This window comes from Arachis ipaensis, chromosome B6 (genome assembly GCF_059453495.1).
Source record: "Arachis ipaensis isolate K30076 ecotype BB chromosome B6, ASM5945349v1, whole genome shotgun sequence".
NCBI classification, from domain to species: Eukaryota; Viridiplantae; Streptophyta; class Magnoliopsida; order Fabales; family Fabaceae; genus Arachis; species Arachis ipaensis.
Window position 1 is genome coordinate 32542002 of NC_142441.1, and position 21053 is coordinate 32563054.

The 21053-nt window shown below is 33.4% G+C and overlaps 4 protein-coding genes across 4 annotated transcripts; 3 read left to right on the plus strand and 1 right to left on the minus strand.

Annotated features, from left to right (window-relative positions):
- Positions 1-6902: 6902 nt before the first annotated feature.
- Positions 6903-8158, minus strand: LOC107646834 (light-inducible protein CPRF3-like). Its single transcript, XM_021105789.2, has 6 exons — positions 8013-8158; positions 7826-7896; positions 7524-7738; positions 7302-7379; positions 7064-7186; positions 6903-6953 (listed from the first exon to the last, which is right to left on the minus strand). The coding sequence occupies exons 1-6, from the start codon at positions 8156-8158 to the stop codon at positions 6903-6905; spliced, it is 684 nt and encodes a 227-aa protein (XP_020961448.2).
- A 1870-nt stretch (positions 8159-10028) lies between these two features.
- LOC148555066 (uncharacterized) lies at positions 10029-12684 on the plus strand. Its single transcript, XM_088492108.1, has 2 exons — positions 10029-12283; positions 12372-12684. The coding sequence occupies exons 1-2, from the start codon at positions 10860-10862 to the stop codon at positions 12682-12684; spliced, it is 1737 nt and encodes a 578-aa protein (XP_088348234.1). The 5' UTR covers positions 10029-10859.
- Positions 10029-13618, plus strand: LOC148555065 (uncharacterized). The gene is made up of 2 exons (XM_088490591.1): positions 10029-10814; positions 12965-13618. The coding sequence occupies exons 1-2, from the start codon at positions 10029-10031 to the stop codon at positions 13616-13618; spliced, it is 1440 nt and encodes a 479-aa protein (XP_088346717.1).
- A 166-nt stretch (positions 13619-13784) lies between these two features.
- On the plus strand, positions 13785-17610 carry LOC148555067 (uncharacterized). Its single transcript, XM_088490592.1, has 7 exons — positions 13785-14052; positions 15878-16125; positions 16220-16432; positions 16509-16601; positions 16681-16782; positions 16888-17054; positions 17499-17610. Exons 1-7 carry the CDS (start codon positions 13785-13787, stop codon positions 17608-17610), a joined length of 1203 nt encoding a protein of 400 aa, XP_088346718.1.
- Positions 17611-21053: the final 3443 nt, after the last annotated feature.

Here is a 21053-nt window from a genome sequence, read left to right on the forward strand (position 1 = left end):
GTTGATGAAATTGAGTTGAAATATGTGAAGTTTGTGTGATTAATTATTGTATTGGTAATAGGTGAAATTTGTGATTTTATGAGTAGGAACCGTTGAATGGGTTGATAAATTGGGAATTTAATTATTAGGTGTTGGATGGTTGAAAATAATGGTTGAATTTGGTATGGTTGCATTTGATTTGGATTTAGAACTTTTGAGACTTGAGGATTTTGATGAGTATGGTAAAAACCTATTTTTAACCAACTTCTGCGGGTCATAATTGGCCCTCGAAGCTTGGATTTAAGTGAACTTTAGCTTAAATTAAAGATAATTAAGAGAGCTTTAAAATGGTATAAAGATGATTGAATTTAGAATTTTGTAGAGGAAGTTATGGGTGTTGGAAGTTTAAAAATATGATTTATGTGATGTTGCAAAAAATTTGAAAATCTATCATGTGTGCCCATGCACACTTCTATGTGTACGCACAGAATAGAGTGGGTGTTTCAAGATGTGCATACGCACAACATCATGCGTACACACAGGCTAAAAAATCTTTCTGTTGCGTGCGTATGCACACAATCTGTACGCACACAGAGACCCTATTTTTCAATAGAAAACTCTATTTTTACTCGTTTTACTTTTTTGGCAAGCTTGTAAACTCCCGTGACACTTGTTTAAGACCCCTTAGCTAGTATTTAGGCTTTGGATTAAGGGAGAGTGTATTGGGTGGACTTATATGGATAATCTTTGTTATGAGATTAGGGCCAGTGACTATAGGATTGGGAAGTTCCGGTGGTTGGAATGACTTGAATGGTTTGATGGAGTATTGTAATGATAATAATGAGAATGGTGGTGAGATTATGAGATGAGGATGAAGGAGTTTGGATTGAAAAAATGATGAATGGCAAATTAAATGAGAAAGGGATTGATGATGATTGAATTTTAAATGAAGGATAATAAGGATTGATACTGAAGGATGATATTTGAATGAATTGAATGATAATGAAATATATGTGACTGGAAAAAAGGTGGTGGTATTGTCCACTCACTCCGGGTATAAATTGAGACCCCAGGTAAGAGGCAGTGACATTGTCCTCTTGCTCCGAGAATGAGATAAGAAAAGAGAATGATGAGAGTTGAATTTGATTATGAAGTTGAATGAATAAGAATGAATTATAATGATAATGAGAATGAATTTTTGAATGAGACTTCGGGTAAGATGCAGTGGTGTTATCCACTTGCTTCGGGAAAATTCGAGACTCCGGGTAAGATGCAGTGGTGTTATCCACTTGCTCCGAGTAAGAGTCAATAAGCCGGGTAAGATGTGATGGTGTTATCCACTTGCTCCGGGAGAGTTCGAGGCTTCGGGTAAGATGCAAGGGTTGTGTTCTATTGCCGCTTGCTCCGAGTCAAGAATTGTAACACCGCTTGGGTAAGAGGCAGTGTTGAGGTTTTCCCCTGTTCCGGGTACGCGGGTAAGATGCGAGGATTGTAGCATTGTCCCACTTGCTCCGTATTTGGTGTTCTGTCCAGGGTTAGCTACCGGACATGTCGGGTTGACTTTATAACCGACAGATAAGACTCATTAGCCATAGGGAAGGCATACATCATATGCATATGTTTGAATTGTTTGGATTTGTTTAATTGCTTTGGTTTGCCAAATTATACATGTTTCATAATTATTTGCTAATTGACTTACTTGCCTTACTTGTGTATTACTTGTCTGTATTGTTTGTGTTTGTATAAAAGTTGAATTGCTTGAGGGATGATTCGGTTGGAAGGTAGTGGAGTATGAAGGATATTGGGTTAGAATTAGAATCCCCTATGATAGTTGCCAAGTTATGAATTCGTGAGAACTTAGTATGGATATTGGTGCGCGAAACTGGCTCCGTAATATTCGCACAGATAGACCGACAAGTGCATCGGATCGTCCAAGTAATACCTCAGGTGAGTGAGGGTCGATCCCGCGGAGATTATTGGTTTGAACAAGCAATGGATACCTTGTATATCTTAGTCAGACGGATAGAAAATATGATGTTTGTGGAAAAATGCATAAAACAGAATAAATAAATAAAACGTTACTAGATAGGTGTGAAATCAGTGATGATAGAACGGTTGAAGCTTTGGAGATGCTTCTTCCTTCTGGATCAACTTTTCTCACCATCTACTCTAACTTCTGATTGATTCTTTCCATGGCAGGCTGTATATGATTAACGTCGGTTCAGCGGTCATTAATCTCCTCTACTTTAGGTCAAACACCGGGTTAGCGGTCATCCAATCTGAACGGGGGAGAAGCTCTAGCAGTCTATTCCCTTGGTGATCCTACTCAAAACACCACAGACAAGGTTGGATCTTCTGGATCAGAGAACACTGCTCTTTTGATTCTAGCCTATACCACAAAGGCCCTAATCACCCCGTACCTTGGCTGAACTGATGTCTCGAGAAGTCCCCAACGAAGCCGTGGATTAGCCGTCTAAGAGAGTATAATCAAGCTTGTGGTTCAGTACTATCCCATCAAGGACTCAAAAGAACCCATCTAGAATGAGGATGATTGTCATGGGTCATTCAATTCATAAGGTTGAAGAACGAAGATACATCTTGGAATAGAATCAAGCATAGGTTGAAGTAGAATAGTGATATTATTAATTCATAAGAATCAGCAGAGCTCCTAACCTTAACCTTAGGAGGTTAGTGACTCATGTTGTACATAAAATAAAAGTAAAAGGTTCGAATGGGAAAGAGTGGGGGAAGATGATCCTACACAAGGGTGATCTCCTCCTATATATACTAATCTAATAACCAAGAATTACAAAAATAAGATAAACTAATCTTGTAGTGCAAAAATCCACTTCTGGGGCCCACTTGGTGAGTGTTTGGACTGAGCTAAGTGTGACTCCATGAGCTAGTACCCTTCTTGGGCATTGAACGCCAGCTTTGGACTCCTTTTTGGGTGTTGGACGCCAGGTGCTCCCTTTTGGGCGTCCAACGCCAGGAAGAGAGTGAAGTGCTGGCGTTGAACGCCAGTTTTGGACCTTTGTTTCCAGAACAAAGTATAGACTATTATATATTGTTGGAAAGTCCTGAATGTTAGCTTTCCAATGCCATTGAGAGCGCGTCATTTGAAATTTTGTAGCTCTAAAAATGCTCCTTCAAGTGCACGGAGGTCAGAATCCGACAGCATCTGCAGTCCTTTCTCTGTCTCTGACTCAGACTTTTCCAAAGCTCCTCAATTTCAGCTAGAATTTACATGAAATCATCATAAAACACAAAAGCTCAAAGTAGAATCTAAAAATGTGAATTTTTCACTAAAACCTATGAAAACATAATGAAACTTAAACAAAACATAACAAAAACTATATGAAAATGATGCCAAAAAGCGTATAAAATATCCGCTCATCAAATATGACGAGGTAAGAAGTTTAAGATGCTTAGTCAATTTATATTATAGTACATTGTATTTATTTGGCACTTTTACCGTATTAGAAACCCATGAGTCGGGGGTTCTCATTCCGTATATATTCTCTATTTTTCAGATGCAGGTCGCGTCCTGGTGCTCAGCAATGAGTTGGATTCGTCTAGAGGGCGGCGAAGTTTATTTGATTCTATTTTGTACTTTTAGAATCTCTCCTTTTTATTTTGAAAATCCCTCAATATGATGTATGTAGATGTTCAATTTGCAACTTGCATATAAAGGCGATGATGTATCTTTGAGAGAGACAGGAAATACTGTTGTCAAACTGGTTTTACTTTCTGTACCCTAGAAGCTTCGCAGGTCACGATTAGTGTCTATTTACTTATGTTATACATATATATATATATATATATATATATATATATATATACATATATATATATATATATATATATATATATACATATATATATATATATATGTATGCATCTTATCCTTATCTTATTCTTATCACCTTCCGAACGTGTTTTACCTTTCGTCTATTACGTATATACGAGAGTGTTATTCATTCACAATTTTATTTTATTCCTTTTCAGGCTTCTCGTTTACTAATTCTTTCATTTAAACACACACACACACATATATATACTTACTATTATTCCACCTTGAGTTGTACCACCGTAATATCGTTGACTTATGACTTGAGCATAAGGATCTGTATATTAGGGTGTTACATAAAACATCATCCACCAAGAAGCGTCATCCCATTATGACAGTGGCAAAAATTAAAAGAAAGAAAAATCCACCTTGATGATGACCAGAAGGGAAGGAAAATGCACGCAACAGCAATGCAAACAAACAATCCCAAATGTCTTAAGTAACACGAATGAAGACTCGAAGATGAATTCCTAGAGAAATCTTGGAAGAAGACTTGATCAATAAAAATGGAATCACAGTGAAGAAGACTTGAGTTTGGATTAATTAAGATTATTATATAATTTTGCTAAAATAAGATATTTTATATAATTGAAATTATAATTTTAACAATCTATTAATAATAAATATTTTATAATTTAATTTAGGTAATTAATATTTTAAGTTCAAAATCGACGGTATGAGTAAATATCAGTACTCTTTGATGGAATTAGCTTTGCTAATACTTCATCATATATCTTTTATTTTTATAATCATTATGTTAGTAATATCATTTAGATTAGTAACTCATATATATTTATCTTCATATATATTATTACTTGTATTTTAAAATATGTATCTTTCTTAATTATCCTTTTAAGATAATTGTAACTTGAATCACTGACTCAACAACTTGAGAACGTGACACCCAACCCTTCTTAAGACACATCACCACCATCATTGATTAACCACTCTTATCTTCTCTTCATTTGACCGAAGCCAAGAAGAAAGAAAGAGAGAGAGACCACGAGTGAAAGGGAACAAGAACTCCATGGAATTGTAACATTTCGAGTTTGATTTCTTGAGCTCTGTAACTGTCGTTAAAAATTTAAATCGATTAAAGTGTTCGTCTCTTCTTCCTCTTCACAACTTTACCACTTTTTATTAGGAGGAGCAAAGCGTGGAGCTACTGTCCATCCATGCAACGTTCGGCCGAGTGATCCTCGGAGGTGAAGTAGCCAATTTTCACTACAGAAAAAAAGCTATATTGTAGGAGTTTATTAACGGAAGTTTTAAAACAATCCTACAAATTTAATTTTTAAAACAAAAAGTTATCTTTCATTTTGTTAAGAGTTTTATTTACAGCAGTTTTTATTTTGAATAGTAGGATTTTTGAAACTCCCCCAAAACTAAATCAATTCCCCAAACAATTTGGCAATGCAAAAAGCTCTTTCTTCCCGCGAAATCCATTTTCCCACCTCGCTAACACCCTTTTCTGTTCCCACTCTCCTGATATAGTAACTGCTTCATTCTTCATTGTTCACATTTCTTCATTGATTGCTGCTGCTATACGCGGTTGTGCCATTGCAACTGCCGTTCGTAATCTTGCTGCTATTAGCGTTCCGATTGCTGCTGCTGTTGGCGTTCCGGTTCCTGCTACTATTGGTGTTTGCGTTTGTGTTGCTACTGATGTTCGTGTTCCATTGCTGCTGATGTTCATGTTCTTAGTTGCAGCTGTTCTTCCATAAAAAAGGTATGTATATGAACTAATTAGGGTTTATAAACTATTTATCCCCTTTCTGATTAGTGCTTTGTATGACAATATCATGAATTTATGGCTCTAAATTTAACTTTAATTGTGTTTCTATAATTTTTAATTCCATTTCAGTGGGTAATTGATATTCCAATTTTTTTGTCTTCTATTTGCATGTAATGGGCACATTATTGTTATTATTATTATCATAGTGCATTGCTGATTTTTTGTTGGCTTTTGATTGTTGAAAAGGAATGAAAAAAGGAATCTACAAGCATCTTAATCGATTTTCCAGATCGAGCTCCTTAACTATATTTCTGCAAATTTTTCCATTTCACATTTTCACATTTGGCTTTTAGTTTCATATTGTTGATAGTAACACAAAATCAGTTACCACTATTGGTTGAAAATTGTTTCTTATGGTTACCGTTTTATGAATTTCTAATTTTTTCTTAGTAATGACTACTGGTTTTTCTTGTAGTTCATTCCTTTTTTTTTTTTTCTTCTGACTTTTGATGTATTATATGTTGCAGATCATCATTGAGAAATATACAAGGACAGACATCTCTACATTGGACAAGAAAAAGTAAGTTCTACCTATATGTTTAATTTGTTTTTTAAGATTATTTGTGTACAACAATAATGATCAGAAGAAATAAAACCTGTGCACTTTGGATAGCTAATTAATTATTAGCTAGTTTCAAATTTAAAAAAACAGCTATAGAATATATTTATGATAATGTATACTCCTTCAAAAAGTGCTTTTTCTGCATCACTTTCATAATATATATATATATATATATATAATCCAAATGAGAGGGAGTTTACTAAGAAGAACCAGCTGCCTGAGCCAATAACTATTAATAATACTATAACTATTAATAAGGACGTAACTAGTTTTTCTTTGCAACTTTATTAACATATAAGGACATAACTTGACTCATAGTATAATTATTAATAATACTAGAACAGGGTAAAATTAATACATGTAGTATATATATATAATTGGAATTCTTATAATGTGATTAGTAATGGACATTGTTGCTATCACTTAATTAAGACACAATAACATTGGAAAAGCCTTGAACATCATTCAAGAGAAAAAGAAAATAGTTTCAGTCAGAAATGACGTGTATAATACAACATCAGGAGAATTACAATTGAGGCTTAATTAATGGTATAATAAAATTAGTGAACAAAGAAGAAAAATTATACTATATCCTATGCTCAATTAATTAATAGAACCGGCAGTGATAGAATTGCAGCTGCAAGTCTGTCTCTTCTAGCTCTGGGAATTGATCAAACCTTGGGGTTTCCTTATAATGAAGATAACAAAAAGGTGATTTATTCGAGGCTGGCAACTGCTTCTGGTCCACATAACCTTTCCAACTTTTCCTGTTGACTGTTGACAGCAAAAGTATTGTTAGAGGACATAATCTAAGGTTTTAAGACCATAACCTGGTCAATGCTAATTCAGTTCAATAAAATTTGGAGGTGTAATTTACCTTGATGGAATTATTTTCAGCTGTAAGCTTCTCGCATTCTTCTGATACTCTCTGAAGTTCTTCTCTCAGAGTCTGGCTCTCGTTTCCCAGTTCCACCTTCTTTTGCAAGTCCTCGCACTCAGCCTGGTGGATACAACAAATGAAAAACATTGAAGGATGTCAATTTGTAGCATTGGAAACACTGAAATATTATTGATAACCCTTAACCATTGCTTGCATGAAGATAACTGTAAAGTACCTGCTTGCGTAGTCTTGACCTCCTAGCTGATTCTCTGTTAGACTGTTTTCTTTTCTGTCTCTTCAGGTCACGTTCGTCCTAAAAAAACCGAAATAGGAAAGGAAAGCTAAGGCTCTGCAAGGTAAAGGAAACAACTAAGAGATGCACAAGATAAAAAGGAAACGTTTTTTAAAACAATGAATATATGGCCTGAAGTTCAAGAAGATAATGTGTAAATCATACTTGTATCCACTGTTCACCAAGTGCAACTTCACATCCCATTATAGTAGGAGGGTTGACAGCTCCTGGGGCAGGTTGATTGTTTCTCAGTTTTGGAGCATCAGCTTCTGCAGAAGATGCATTCCACAAGTCCATTCCAATATTAAGATTAGTTGCAGCCATTGACACAGCAGCCTTTCCAGAAGATTGAGTTATGGCATTGTTCTGTGCATTGGCTCCTGAAAAAGTTCACAATTAAGACAAAATTGCTTGAGTAACCATGTAAAAATTAAAGATAGGAAAACATGCAGAAGAATGCAACATACCATCAGCAAGCATTTTGTCAAAGCTTCCTTTCTTGTTTGTCAAAGCTTCCCTTCTTGTTAAAAATTTTAAACTAATTTTCAATTATAGCTTATCAAAAGTCATAACAATTATGTTAGATAATGAGTAGTTTCTAATATTAATTATTGGCTCTTGCTTTGTGTGTAGACAACTCCTGAAATTGATCACACATATTGATTGATTGCTACTGCTAATCGCGGTTGTGCCCCTGCTACTCGCATTCGTGTTGCTGCTGCTATTCGTGTTCGCATTCGGGTTTGGATTTGTGTTGCTGCTGCTATTCGCATTCCATTGCTGCTGCTATTGGCGTTCATAGTTGCAGCTGTGCTTCTATGCAAAGGTAACAATTTGATAGCATATAATTGAGCTTAGAAATTTGTTAGTGTTATTGAATTTTCCCAATTTGATATTTGGCTTCTTGAAAGATGAAATTATATTTAGTGATTCCAAGTTCATTTGAAACAGAGAATGCTTCATGCTTCATTAACTTTGACCTTCCTCAGTTCCTAGTTAAAATCTTATGAGAAAATTTGAAGCAAATCTAATCTTCAGGAATTTAAAGCTTTCAATTTTTAAAAATTATGTTTTTTTTTTTCCTTTTTCCTCCTCTAGACTTATCATGATGTTCTAGACTGGTAGAAATGATTTTTCTTACACAGATGAGTTTTGCCATGACCTGTGAGATAGAATTTGGTGTTGCAGATTTGATTTGTGGGAATAGATTAGGGAAAATTAGATGCTAAATTTTTTTATAGAATAAAAAAATGTAGAGAGTTAAATTGTGAATATAAAAAATAGAGATAGTCAGTTTTAAATTATTTTGACAAGTCCATATAATGGAACTCTTCTTAAAAGCTGCATAGAATACCTTGCCATCTATATATACGAGTCAGTGCCACAACCACTTACAATTATTATTATTAGTGGTAAGAATCATATTATCATGTCCTACTAATTAAAAACAAAATATTAGTTACATGCTTAAGGTACAGTCTTTTTTACTTAACTAATAAGCATATTTTATCGATAATAATAACTACCATTGATATTGATTTTCTCCTGTGATGCCTAAGATGTAACTTTTGTCTCGCTGTCACAACTTTAATTTGTATTTAAATTGAGTTCAACCTCTCTTTTATAGTTGAAGTTAAAATAAAGAGAACATTTTGATTTGTGATAATTGTGCCTTCTGTTGCATTTTGTTATTTAAAATTAAAGTTTTCATTTGTTGATGTTCATACTAAACTATTTTTATCATTTTTTGTTCGAAAATTATTTTTGCAGTATCTGAGTAGTTGATTTGGCATACTTGTTGCTCCTATATCACTGATACATTCGGATCTAATCCACACCATTCAGTTGATTCCTTTTACAAGGTAATTCTCTGCCTCAATAAAGTAATTACATGTTCTTTATTCTGAATAAAATAGTTATAGTTTTGCAATTCTATGTATATCATTTTTGGGATTTTATTTTTGAAATATCTATTCTCCTTTTTATGTTGTAGTGATTGTTTTCTTTTTCTAGTTTTCCATTTATTTAGTTGATTAGCAATGACTGAGCTTCAAAAATATTTTTGAACAGCATAAACTTTAACATAAAAGCCACATAATAATATTCACAGGAAAACAAAATGTATAAAATATAACTCATTTTAGAATGGTATTTTTCGAGTCTTGAATCGTTTAAAATATACAATAACTTAATTATAACTTAACTTTTTATAGTTAGAATGCTTGTCATAAAATTTTATAATATTTATTTTATTGAATATTGAATATATCTATGACTAAAAATTTAATTAAAAAACTAACCAAGTATAAAATAATAGCCAATTAATTACATATAAAATAATTATTCAAATCCTTAAAGGTGTTATGAAAAACTATATTTGCTTAGAATTTAGTTTAGAAGATTAAAACTTAAATAGTTGTAACTTGTTAAAATTTTCTATCACACTACACCAATAAAACGACACCAATACTTAAAGAATAATTTAGTATTTCTGTGTGAAAAATTAAAAAAAATCAATGTGACATAAAATAGCATAAAAAAAGTAAACAACTTATTATAATGATTACGATGACGAGATTTAATGTATTAATTACTTTACAAAAATAAATTACCTATTCCTTCTCTATGTTACAACTTTGTTTATTTTTTGGTTGAATAAATTAGTTACAAATGGATAGAACTTGGATTGAAAAACCTCGAACAACAAAGGAATACATGGATGGCATAATTGGATTCCTTGATTTTGCTTTTGCGAGAGCGGCCATTTCGGATAGAATATGTTGTCCATGTCCACGATGTGCATTTGGAAAATGGCATAAAAGAGACACAGTTCAGGATCACCTGCTCTTAAAGCCATTTCCCAGAAACTATGTGATCTGGAATCGTCATGGTGAGATACAACCTGTTGAGCCAAGTAGTATAGAAGTGCAAGCGCCACCATCTCAAGAGAATCCGCTAAATACATTGCTGCATGATGTATTCGGCCACCATGGGGATGAAGGTATAATGGGATTGAATGATGCAGTTATACCCGATGGAGATGAAGACATCGCAGATGGAAGATTACATGAGGGCTCCTTTGATGATGGTAGTGAGTTCAATGAATTTATAAAAGACGGAAATGAAAAGTTGCACGAAGGCAGTAAATGCACAAAGTTGGAGTTTATAATCAAATTGTATCACATAAAGGTCTTGTGTAGAATAAGCGATAAGGCCATGACTATGATATTGACTTTGTTGAGAGATACTTTCGATGGAATACAACTGCCTTCTAGTTTTTATAAGGCCAAGCAAGTAATTTGCAAACTCGGCCTAGAATATACTAAGATTGATGCTTGCCCAAATGACTGTATGTTATATCTAGATGACACTCCAGATAACATACAAGATACATGCAAGTATTGCGGTATATCTAGATGGATCCCTAAGAAAAAAAAGAAAAAGCAAGCTGCAAAAGTTTTGTGATACTTTCCACTGAAGCCAAGGTTGAAAAGGTTATATATGTGTAGCAAGACGGCTGAGCACATGCAATGGCATAATTCTGCACCTGCAAGAGATGGATTACTGAGACATCCAAGGGACGATGAAGCATGGAAGAATTTTAATGCGATGCACACACTATTTGCCGAAGAGCCACGAAATGTTCGCCTAGGTCTTGCAACTGATGGTTTTAATCCATTCGGAGCCTTGAGTTCTACTAATAGCGTTTGGCCTGTGTTCTTGATTCCATACAATCTTCCACCTTGGATGTGTATGAATCACACTTCTTTCATCTTATCAATGGTTATTCCAGGAAAGAAGTCCCCAGGAAATAAGATAGATGTGTACTTGCAGCCCCTTATAAATGAATTGAAAGATTTATGGATTGATGGTGTGGAGACATTTGACTCATCATCCGGAAACACATTTAGAATGCATGCAGCTCTTATGTGGACAATAAGTGATTTTCCTGGGTTAGGTATGCTATCTGGTTGGAACACACACACTGGTTTAGCTTGTCCCACTTGTAACTTTGATTCTTTTCCTTGTTATCTCCGTCATAGTTCTAAATGGTGCTTCATGGGTCATAGACGTTTTTTGGGAAGAAATCATAGATTTAGACTGAATCGTGTTCGTTTTGACGGAAGCACAGAGGAGCGTGGTCCACCTAAGAAGTTATTAGGTTCTGACATTCTTGAACAACAACAGGATGTTGAAACACGAGATCAGCAACGAGAAGAATCTCGTAATGGTGGGAAAAGACCTCGACGAGAAGTTAAGCAGTGGAACAAGCGAAGCATTTTCTTTGATCTTCCGTACTGGAAAACCAATTTGTTGCGTCACAATCTGGACTTTATGCACATTGAGAAGAATGTGTGTGATAACATTTTGTACACTTTGCTTAATGACAAAGCAAAATCAAAGGACAATCTCAAGGCACGGAAAGATTTGAAAGAAATGGGCATAAGGCGTGATCTCTGGCCAAGTGACAATGGATCATATCATTTATCTTTATTTTCACTAACACGTGACACCAAGAAGCTATTTCTTTCGGCATTGAAGAATGTTGTGCTACCAGATGGATACTCAAGTAATATTTCGAGATGTGTGGATGAAGGACAGAAAAAAATTTTTGGATTAAAAAGTCATGACTGTCATATTCTTTTGGAGGAATTGTTACCAATAGCAGTTCGTCATTTGCTGCCAGATCATGTTACCGCAGTATTGGCTGAGTTTGGCTCATTCTTTAAGATCCTTTGTGGGAAAAGCTTAAGTAACTCTGAACTTGACAAGCTCCAACAACGCATAGTGGTCGTCCTTTGCCAGTTGGAAATGTTATTCCCTCCATCATTCTTTACCGTCATGGTTCACTTGACAGTCCATCTAGTAGATGAAGCAAAGCTCGAAGGTCCAGTGCATTATCGATACATGTATCCAATTGAGAGGTAAAATATTTTGTATGATGAACTAAAGATCGTTAGAATTGCATCTCTAGTCATGTCATTTTTACTTGATTTTTTTATATTATTTTAGGGAGTTAGGCCATCTAAAATCCCATGTGCGGAATAGAGCACAAGCAGAAGCATCTATAGCCGAAGGATATTTAGCTGAGGAATGTCTCACTTTTTGTTCTCGCTATTTTGAAGATATTGAGACAAGGTTCAATAGAGCTAGACGTGTATGTGATGACCCGCTTGACAAGGGATGCTCAGAATCTTGTCTCTTTCCGCCGGTGGGTAAAGCAGGGAGTTCTGGTACAATTTTTACGTTGAATGAAAAGCAAAAGCTACAAGCCCATAGATATGTGTTACTAAATTGTCAAGCCGTCAAGGATTATGTGAAGTAAGTAAAGATAGAGGTTATTTGCAGTAATATATTCAAAATCTATATTCATGAGTGACGTACTCTGAATCCAAATTAATTCCTAATGCAGTGAATTTAGAGAATACATAAGAAGAAGCTCAAAGGGAAGGAGACCGAATCCCACAGACATAGAGAAGAGAGTATTTAAGGAATTTGTTTCGTGGTTTGAAAAACGAGTAAGTTACTTAATTATTAGAGTTTATGAAATGGAAAAGGTGTTAAAATCTAAACGTTTTAACCCTCATAACTTATCCCAATTTCAGATAATGAACCCGGATACCATAGAACAGTTGTCTACTGACATTAAATTTTTAGCACGAGGCCCCTTATCAAATGCAACGAGATATAGTGCTTATAAAATAAATGGTTGCACATTTCGAACTGTTGCTCGTGAAGAAGGTTTGAGGACACAGAATAGTGGAGTATATTTAACCTCTAGCACACCATGTGTTGCAAGTCGAGTTGACAAAAATTTAAGACAAGGTGATGTACCCTATTATGGCAAGTTGGAGGATATAATTGAGGTTAGCTATTATGGGCGATTCACTGTTGTTCTCTTCAAATGTAAATGGGCTGATTCCACTCGACATAGAGGATATAGAAGAGATCAATGGCATTTTCATTGTGTTAACTTTGAAAGACCAATTCATACCGGTGAACATGAAGAAGATGAGCCTTATATTCTAGCGTCACAAGCATCAATGGTATATTATGTAGATGATGTCGTTAACAAAGGATGGAGTATTGTTGTTCATTTAAAACCAAGAGATTTGTATGAAATGGGTGATGAAATTGAAGAGGCTGCAGATGAGGACGAGCCACATCAAGAGCAAGCTCTTGATCAATATTTTGGTAACAGTGATGAATACATTCAATTGGCAACAAACCACTTGATCGATGACGTAGTTGACTCATAATGAGAAATCTAAGGTTAAAGCTTATTTATATATTTGTTAATTTTAAGGTTATGGTTAATCCGTTGGCTTGTTCATAAATTTTATCTCTGGCCTAATTTTGTGTGAAATATAACATGCTTTTTGAGTTATTTTCTCTAACTATTTGTTGTTAAATTCATTTACAGCAATGCCGAAGTGTAAACGGTTTACTAATCCCCTGAGATCAGCTCCTCTACCTGAAAATGGTTTTGATCAGTCTAACGACGAGGTATTTCACAATTCACCTACGGATATCTCACCACCTAATCATGATTCACCACCTAATCTTGATTCAGCAATACAAAGCAATCCGGATAGTAATATGGATCATTCACTGCCTAACCAAGGATCCCAAGAACATGTTAGGCCCTTTGGTGGACGTCAATCTTCTGAATATTGGACCGTGGAGACAGTAGGTATGGTGCATAATAAACTTAATTTCTCAAGCTGAGTTGCTAAATAAGTGCTTTCTATATAAATGCAAATTTTTATATTTTAATCTTTATATATAATATATTTTTTTGTGGAATCTCTTGTATGAAAGTAGAAAAGTGATGCATTGATAGCTGAACATGCACTATGCCAATTTTTACAGGTCCAATGCTGATTATTTAGCTTTCTATGTGGCTATGGTTGAATAATATTAAAGTTTACTTATTTTGAGGCATATGATAAAGACTTCAATTGTACGGAAATGTTGCCCAAAATATTTTTAATAAAAATCTTATAATTTTCACCCAACTCCCGAGGCATAAAATGAAAATACGCAATAGTACTACTCCTATAATATTACTAGATGACAAAGTGATATCCATATGCATGGTTCTGGCTTTTGTGAAATCACATTATTTATCATCAAATCATCATGATATTTTCCCTTTCAAATTTCTTTTCTTTTTGTCCAAACTGTTATTTATTTATCTTCTCCTTGTAGTAATAATGAAAACTCCGTAGAAAAATAATGAGTGTTTGTCTGGTCAACATTGCAAATTGTTCTCTGTCTCTCTCTCTCTTTCTCAATTAGATGTCCATTTAATTAACTTGTTCTCTCTCTCAATTAGATGTCCATTTAATTAACTTGTTCGTTAGTTACTTTATAATTTAAATAATATAATGATCATATCCAATAATTAAGGTGGCTAAATTGCATTCTTAATTAAGTGATATCTCAATCCAATTTTGCCATTCGTAAGTAAGACTAACTTAATACAAGATTGTATTCCACTGCTAAATCTTTTATGTTTTTCGGTCCACACTATATATATGTACTTACCATTTCGATACACCGAAGGAGAAGGAGCGCCATTTCGATATTAGGATGTAATTCCCATTTTGCTCCTTTTTCCTCTATAATATAGTTTATCATCGCTGCCACCCACAGAGTCGTTTTGTTTCCTTTTGTGGAATGCGAATGTAGTGTTGCTCTACTACCTAGTGGGATCAATCGTCAGTGGCTCAATTTGTTTCATTGATCTGCAATTTTGAATTTGGATTCTGAATGTTTGTTTCTTTTCTTTTCATAGTATTCTTCTTTCTGTGATTATATCTAGATGCACCGTGCTTTCTAACATTCTTGTCTCTTTTAAAACTGGTGGTGTACATAGATCAGATTCCTTGTTTTCTTATTTATCAAGTTTTGCCTTTATTCTTTATTAATTGAGATTTTGATTGAGGGTTTTCTAGATTCTGATGAGTTGCATTTGTCGTTGTCCATGGCTCCATTTTTTCCTTGATGTAAAGATGATTTTTTTAAATAATTTATTTATGTATTTTTATTCAGTGATATATAGTTTTCAATTTGTTTATTTTTAGTATCTAATCCACAGTTGAACAGTGGTGCCCATATGATTTACACGAGTTGTTGATAAATTTGAATATTTTCATTTTTTCTTAAGGTGTACTTGTATGAACTGCGAAATATTCTTGATTCTTGGAGAGTTCGTTTTTATTTTTTTTAGGGGTACCTAACAAATGTTCTGTTGCAAACTTAGTCTTCTTTTACTCAAGTGATCTGTTTCTTTTTTTATCCTAGTGTCTAGGAGTGAAATTTTATTCTGGGATTTGTGTTGTCCTTTGTGTTACATGTGAATTCTTCATAATTGTTTAAAATTTAAAATCTTTTAATTGTAAAATGTTTAAAAATTTAATTTTTAAAAGTAAATATGTACTTACATATAATTAATTTTATATGCAAATACGTGTTTAAATACTTTGATTTAGTTTAAAACTTTGGAAATAAAGGCACAGATGGAACTATTAAGACTAGAAGGCTAAAAGTTAAAGAAATGGATAACTTATCTAGAGATGAGCAAGTTGTTGTGAACTTTGAAGATCAACAAGCTATTGGAGAAGCCCAAGGTTTGCTTGCTGGATATCTAGGAACATTGGCAGTTGATTGTAAGTTATTTCCAATCAATTTCTCAAAGTGGTCAGGACCTTTAGGCATACCTCGATCTAGATTTGAAGAGTGTTTTAGTAACTTGCTGAAGGTATATATTTGAAATATTTAGTTTTACTAAGTTCCTATTAAAATTTTCTATTGTTAATGATATCTTGTTATTTATGTATGATTCTTTTTTATAGCCAAAATTTCATTTCAAAATTTCTGAGGGCATTGCAAAGCGATATTGCAAATTGAGCCTTGCAAAAAAGTGGTCACAACATAGAATTAAGTTATGGAAAGAGTTCTATGATCCATGCATGAGTAGACAAGCACTCATTGATAATGTCCCAGTCGGCATCGACAGAGATCAATGGGCATCCTTTGTTCAGTATCGGTTTCTACCTTCTACAATGGTAACATGCTAAAATTTTCAAAATATAATATTAATACGTAATCACTTTTCTAATCTTCATTTTTCTTTTTTTATAGGAGATGTGTAGGAGAAATAAGGAAGCTCGCAAAAAGCAAACAATTCCCCATACTGGTGGCTCGAAACCCATCTCAAGGAAAAGACATGAAATAGTATGAACCATCAATCATTTTTTGTTTTTACTAAATTATGATATGCTCTTTAACTTTTTTTATATATTCTTTTGTATAGTTTTTAGAAACTGGTCGAAAAATTAGCCGTGGAGAAATGTACATAGAAACTCATAAGAAGAGAGATGGGTCGTTTGTGACTGATGAAGCAAGGGATATAGCAGTAAGTTGTACTTTTTGGTCTATTTTAGTACAAAGTGTTACTTCAAAATCTGCCAAACCTTAATGTTATTGTGTTATATTTTTGTTGCTTAAATCTCAAATGCAGGAACAAATTGAAGTACTTATGACTCAAAATGACAAAGATGAATCTGGACCATCTACAAATGATGCTATTGGCAAAGTGTTTGGGGAGGAGCATTCTGGTAGGGTGCGATGCATGGGAATGGGAGCAACACCTACTAATACTTTCAGAAATGGCAATCATCCTAGCCAGTTAGCTAATTCTTCAACTTCAATGTCATCTACTACCAATTACTCCCAAGCTGATTTTAAGCGTTTGGAGTCTAAATTTGATGGGACATTAGCTGCATTCAAGGCTTATTTTCTTGCTAAAGAAGGAAGAATTCCTGTTGAACTTACTAGTATATTTGACCATGAAACTCAGGTAAATTGCCATCTCTTGTCAAATCTATGTTGGACTAATTTTTTTTAAAAATTATGATAAATGATAACCGTTATATTATGCTAATGTTATAGCATGGTATTAGTCTCGTATATTCTAACTTTTACATGCCTACTCTTACTAATTTGTTGTTCAAATTTTTCACACAAGAAAAGGTTAATGCCTTTTTAACATTTTTTGTCTTTGAATTGTCGTTATAGTGTCATAGATGTGGCAATTTTTATGTTGACATTTCTATTTTTATTTTATTTTAGGCTAATAATGTTGAGAACGAAACTATTACACCGACAACAGGAAGAACATCATCAGGAGGAAGCAATGAAAATCATGAAGACATTGTTTAGTATTGCTTTAAGGATTGATTAGTTGTTTATTGTTGCACCTTTGTTAGGGTATTATGTTGCATTTTTTTATTAAACAAACTTATTCAAGTAGAGAACTCATTAGTGGTAGTTGTGAGTTTATATTATTTTAGCTTATTTAATTTTTAGGATTAGATATATAAAGACAGTGATGATTCAGATATTATGCATTTTATTATAATATAAAAAAGTTATTATTTATCTTAATGGGTTATATTTAGATTTATAATTTAAAGAATTTTATTCTTATTAAATTTTGCATTCTAATAAATATTATATAAAATAAGAAAAAACTATATATATCATAGTGAAAATATTTTAGCATTACATTTCAAATTGTGGGAGTTAACAACAACAAAAAAAAACCTTTGTTTTAAGTTTACCATATTTGCGGGGGTTTAAAACCCCCACAACATGAATAAAAAATGCTGCAACAAAAACTGTTGGAAGTCTTCGGAAACTGACGCGATTTAGTTGAAACCCCCGCAAACAGCGGGGGGCAAAAACCCCCGTAAAATATTGCAGTACACGTAACTGCAGGAGTTTATTAAACCGCTGTAACGCAATTTGCGGGGGTTAAAAACCGCCGCAAATTAGAAAAAAAACCCCCGCAAATTAGCGTGTTTTTTGTAGTGTTTAACATTTTTTTCTTTGATTTCTCGTTCAGAAAGCTTTCTTAGTGTTTCGATTTTGTAGATGTCGTATGAAGTTAGGGTTTGATAAATTTATAATAATTAAATGTGTTATTGATGTGTGATTGATAAATTGATGTTTGAGGTTTGATTTTGAATGATTTTGTGCTTGAATTTTGGTAAACTTTTGTTGATTTATTGACTTGTGGTTCAGCTTCAAGAGGACAGCAAGAACCAAACTATTTTGGTTGATTTAAGGGCTGTTTATCAGCTTATTTTTTATGAAAAATTGATAAGATTTGGTGGTTGAAAGGTTAAGGTGAATTATGTGAAAAATCGATAACCGAAAAGCTCGAAAATTGATTAAAAATCAAATTGAAAATTTGAAAAAAAAAATAAAAGAAGGTTCAGTTTTTAAGGTGGAGGTGTGATTACCAACATAGTTTATTTTTTAGAATAAGATTGTATTTTGATAAAAAGATCGTAGTTAAAAATAGTAATTTTATATGTTTATGCGTATTTTGGGTAATAAATAGAAGTTCAAGGATAAAACGGATATTTTATAAAGTTCAAGGATATTTTTAAAAATATTAAAATGTATAAGATTATTTTAGTAATTTATAAAAATGTTGAGTTAAAAGTAAAAATATTTAAAAATTTAAGATTAATTAATTCTTAAAATCTAAGCATAACACTTTAGTTAACAAGTTTTAAATAATAGTAAAGTAATCATGATTTATTCTTTTATTATTATTAATAGTTTTGTTATATTAGTATTCTAATTTAAAAAAAAATATTTTATATCTATTTATAATATTACAAGAGGATAAAATAACTATAATCTTTAAAAGTTTTAAAAAGATAAACTTAAGTTAAGAATCTTTAATTTTTTGTTTATAAGATATTTAGAGAAAGACAAGAGAAGAGTGCAGATATAATTTATATTGTTAAAATGTAAGAAAGTAAAAGAGGATGATAAGATAGAAAAGAAGAAAGAAAAGAAAAGATTAAAAAAGGAAAAAGATTAAAGGAATCTCTGCCACAGTAGAATAGAGAACAAATATTAAAAGAATCTAAAGAATTTCTGCCATAGCAGAACAGGAAACAGAAAAGAAAAGAATATATTAACTAAATGGATGTCTGTTACACGAGAGTAAATCTCTGCCACAGGAGAGAAGAGGCCAAAAATGAAAAAGAAATCTAAAAAACTGTCTGTCACATGAGAGCAGATGAAACATGATTGTTGTTTGGGCCTTAGTGTCAAATATATAGTAGGAATGCCTACACATTATGAACTGTTTTTTAGATGTAAGCATATTGCAACACATTTAAAAGCCACATTGTATGCGGCCTAGCCATAAGACTTATATGTACACTGTATGCATATGGAAAGCTATATCTGGAACTTGTGCTTGGGTAATGTCAGGAGCGGATAGGCAACTGACACATGAGCTCAAGACCTGGGTAGGGCTAGACATGTATCATACTTGTTTGCGCATATTCCTCTGTGATGTGTTTTCTGTGTATATGTGTGGGTGCTCTGTATGTGCTTTACGATTGTTGGACTTTTGTGTTCTTTATTTGTTAAGTTGAATGTATTCTGTTGCTTGTTGCTATTAGCTAATAATAGTAAAATGAACTTAACTTCTAATCTCGACCTTGCTAAGGACTCTCCAGTTCTTACTCTCTCTTTCCAACCCAATCAGCTACAGGTGTGAAGGCTTATTGTGAAATTGTAGAAACATAGAAGAGTTTATTTACGAGTTGATGAGTTATTACTAGAATTTATTTTTCCTCGCCTTGTTAGTTGAAGCTTTTATTTCAGAGGGTTAGGCTTGTATATGTTGTTCATTGATTAACTATAATGTATTACTAGTAATTATGTGCTTATTATTGATTGGAAGTTTTTGTCGAATGGTTATTAAAGAATAAAAACAAAATTTACTAGCTTTCATATGATAAAACTAGGAATGTGTTAATGTTGTAAATGTTTAATATTAAATAGATAATAATAAAAAATAGGTCAGTAACACCTTATTTTTTATATGATCATGACGTGGTAAAAGTTGGGTCGTTACATATATAACCACTAGGGACAAAACAATAATTTTATCCCCCATTTAATGACACACACGGTTACCAAGGTAACTAAAACGACGCGCGAACGGTGACGAAAAGACGTAACGTTCAGATTTGAATCACCTCGAGTACCCGACTTATTTTCCAAGGCAGATCATAAACCTGACATGAATGAATGAAAGTTACAAGAGATCAAGACCGACTTAAAAATGCTTGAGCCCGACCTAAAGAAACTCAACCTCTAGTAAGGACATTGTTCATACTCTAGCCCACAACTAAGCCAGGCCCAAAATGAATGAAGTTCAACCAACACTCTGCTAATATTAGTGTTCAGATCTACATTACTACCTACCCAACTTCGTGGACGTCGGACACGTCAACATGGGCTTAGCCCTGCTTATTTAAATAAGTAACTAACTCCTATAATATCTCCTATTAATATAAAAAGAAGATCTCAAGAACCTCCCTAATAAAAGGGAATAATTATCCAACATCAACTTTATAAAGTGGTTATCTACTCACCACTTACAACTATAAATATCTTTACACTGTTAGGTATTTTTTGAACTCTAATTTACATAAAAAATTTGCCTAAAACTTTCCTAACTTTAAGTATCGAAGTTTCTTGCAGGTATCACTTCCTACTTTCATCAAGATGTTGAATGGCAACACCTCAACACTAAAAAATGTCAAACGCTACCCCAAAAAGAATTTGGGCCTTACATTCAAACTCAAA

Excerpts from the sequence above, each read along its gene's own strand:
- LOC107646834 (XM_021105789.2), bottom strand. The coding sequence starts at position 8,158 with ATGAACGCCAATAGCAGCAGCAATGGAATGCGAATAGCAGCAGCAACA. Across the intron at positions 7,739-7,825 it reads TGACAAAATGCTTGCTGATG|GAGCCAATGCACAGAACAAT; the intron begins GTATGTTGCATT and ends GAACTTTTTCAG. Across the intron at positions 7,380-7,523 it reads TTGGTGAACAGTGGATACAA|GACGAACGTGACCTGAAGAG; the intron begins GTATGATTTACA and ends CGGTTTTTTTAG.
- LOC148555067 (XM_088490592.1), top strand. The coding sequence starts at position 13,785 with ATGCCGAAGTGTAAACGGTTTACTAATCCCCTGAGATCAGCTCCTCTA. Across the intron at positions 14,053-15,877 it reads TTGGACCGTGGAGACAGTAG|GCACAGATGGAACTATTAAG; the intron begins GTATGGTGCATA and ends TTGGAAATAAAG. Across the intron at positions 17,055-17,498 it reads AATGGCAATCATCCTAGCCA|GCTAATAATGTTGAGAACGA; the intron begins GTTAGCTAATTC and ends ATTTTATTTTAG.
- LOC148555066 (XM_088492108.1), top strand. The coding sequence starts at position 10,860 with ATGTGTAGCAAGACGGCTGAGCACATGCAATGGCATAATTCTGCACCT. Across the intron at positions 12,284-12,371 it reads TACATGTATCCAATTGAGAG|GGAGTTAGGCCATCTAAAAT; the intron begins GTAAAATATTTT and ends ATATTATTTTAG.
- LOC148555065 (XM_088490591.1), top strand. The coding sequence starts at position 10,029 with ATGGATAGAACTTGGATTGAAAAACCTCGAACAACAAAGGAATACATG. Across the intron at positions 10,815-12,964 it reads AGAAAAAGCAAGCTGCAAAA|ATAATGAACCCGGATACCAT; the intron begins GTTTTGTGATAC and ends TCCCAATTTCAG.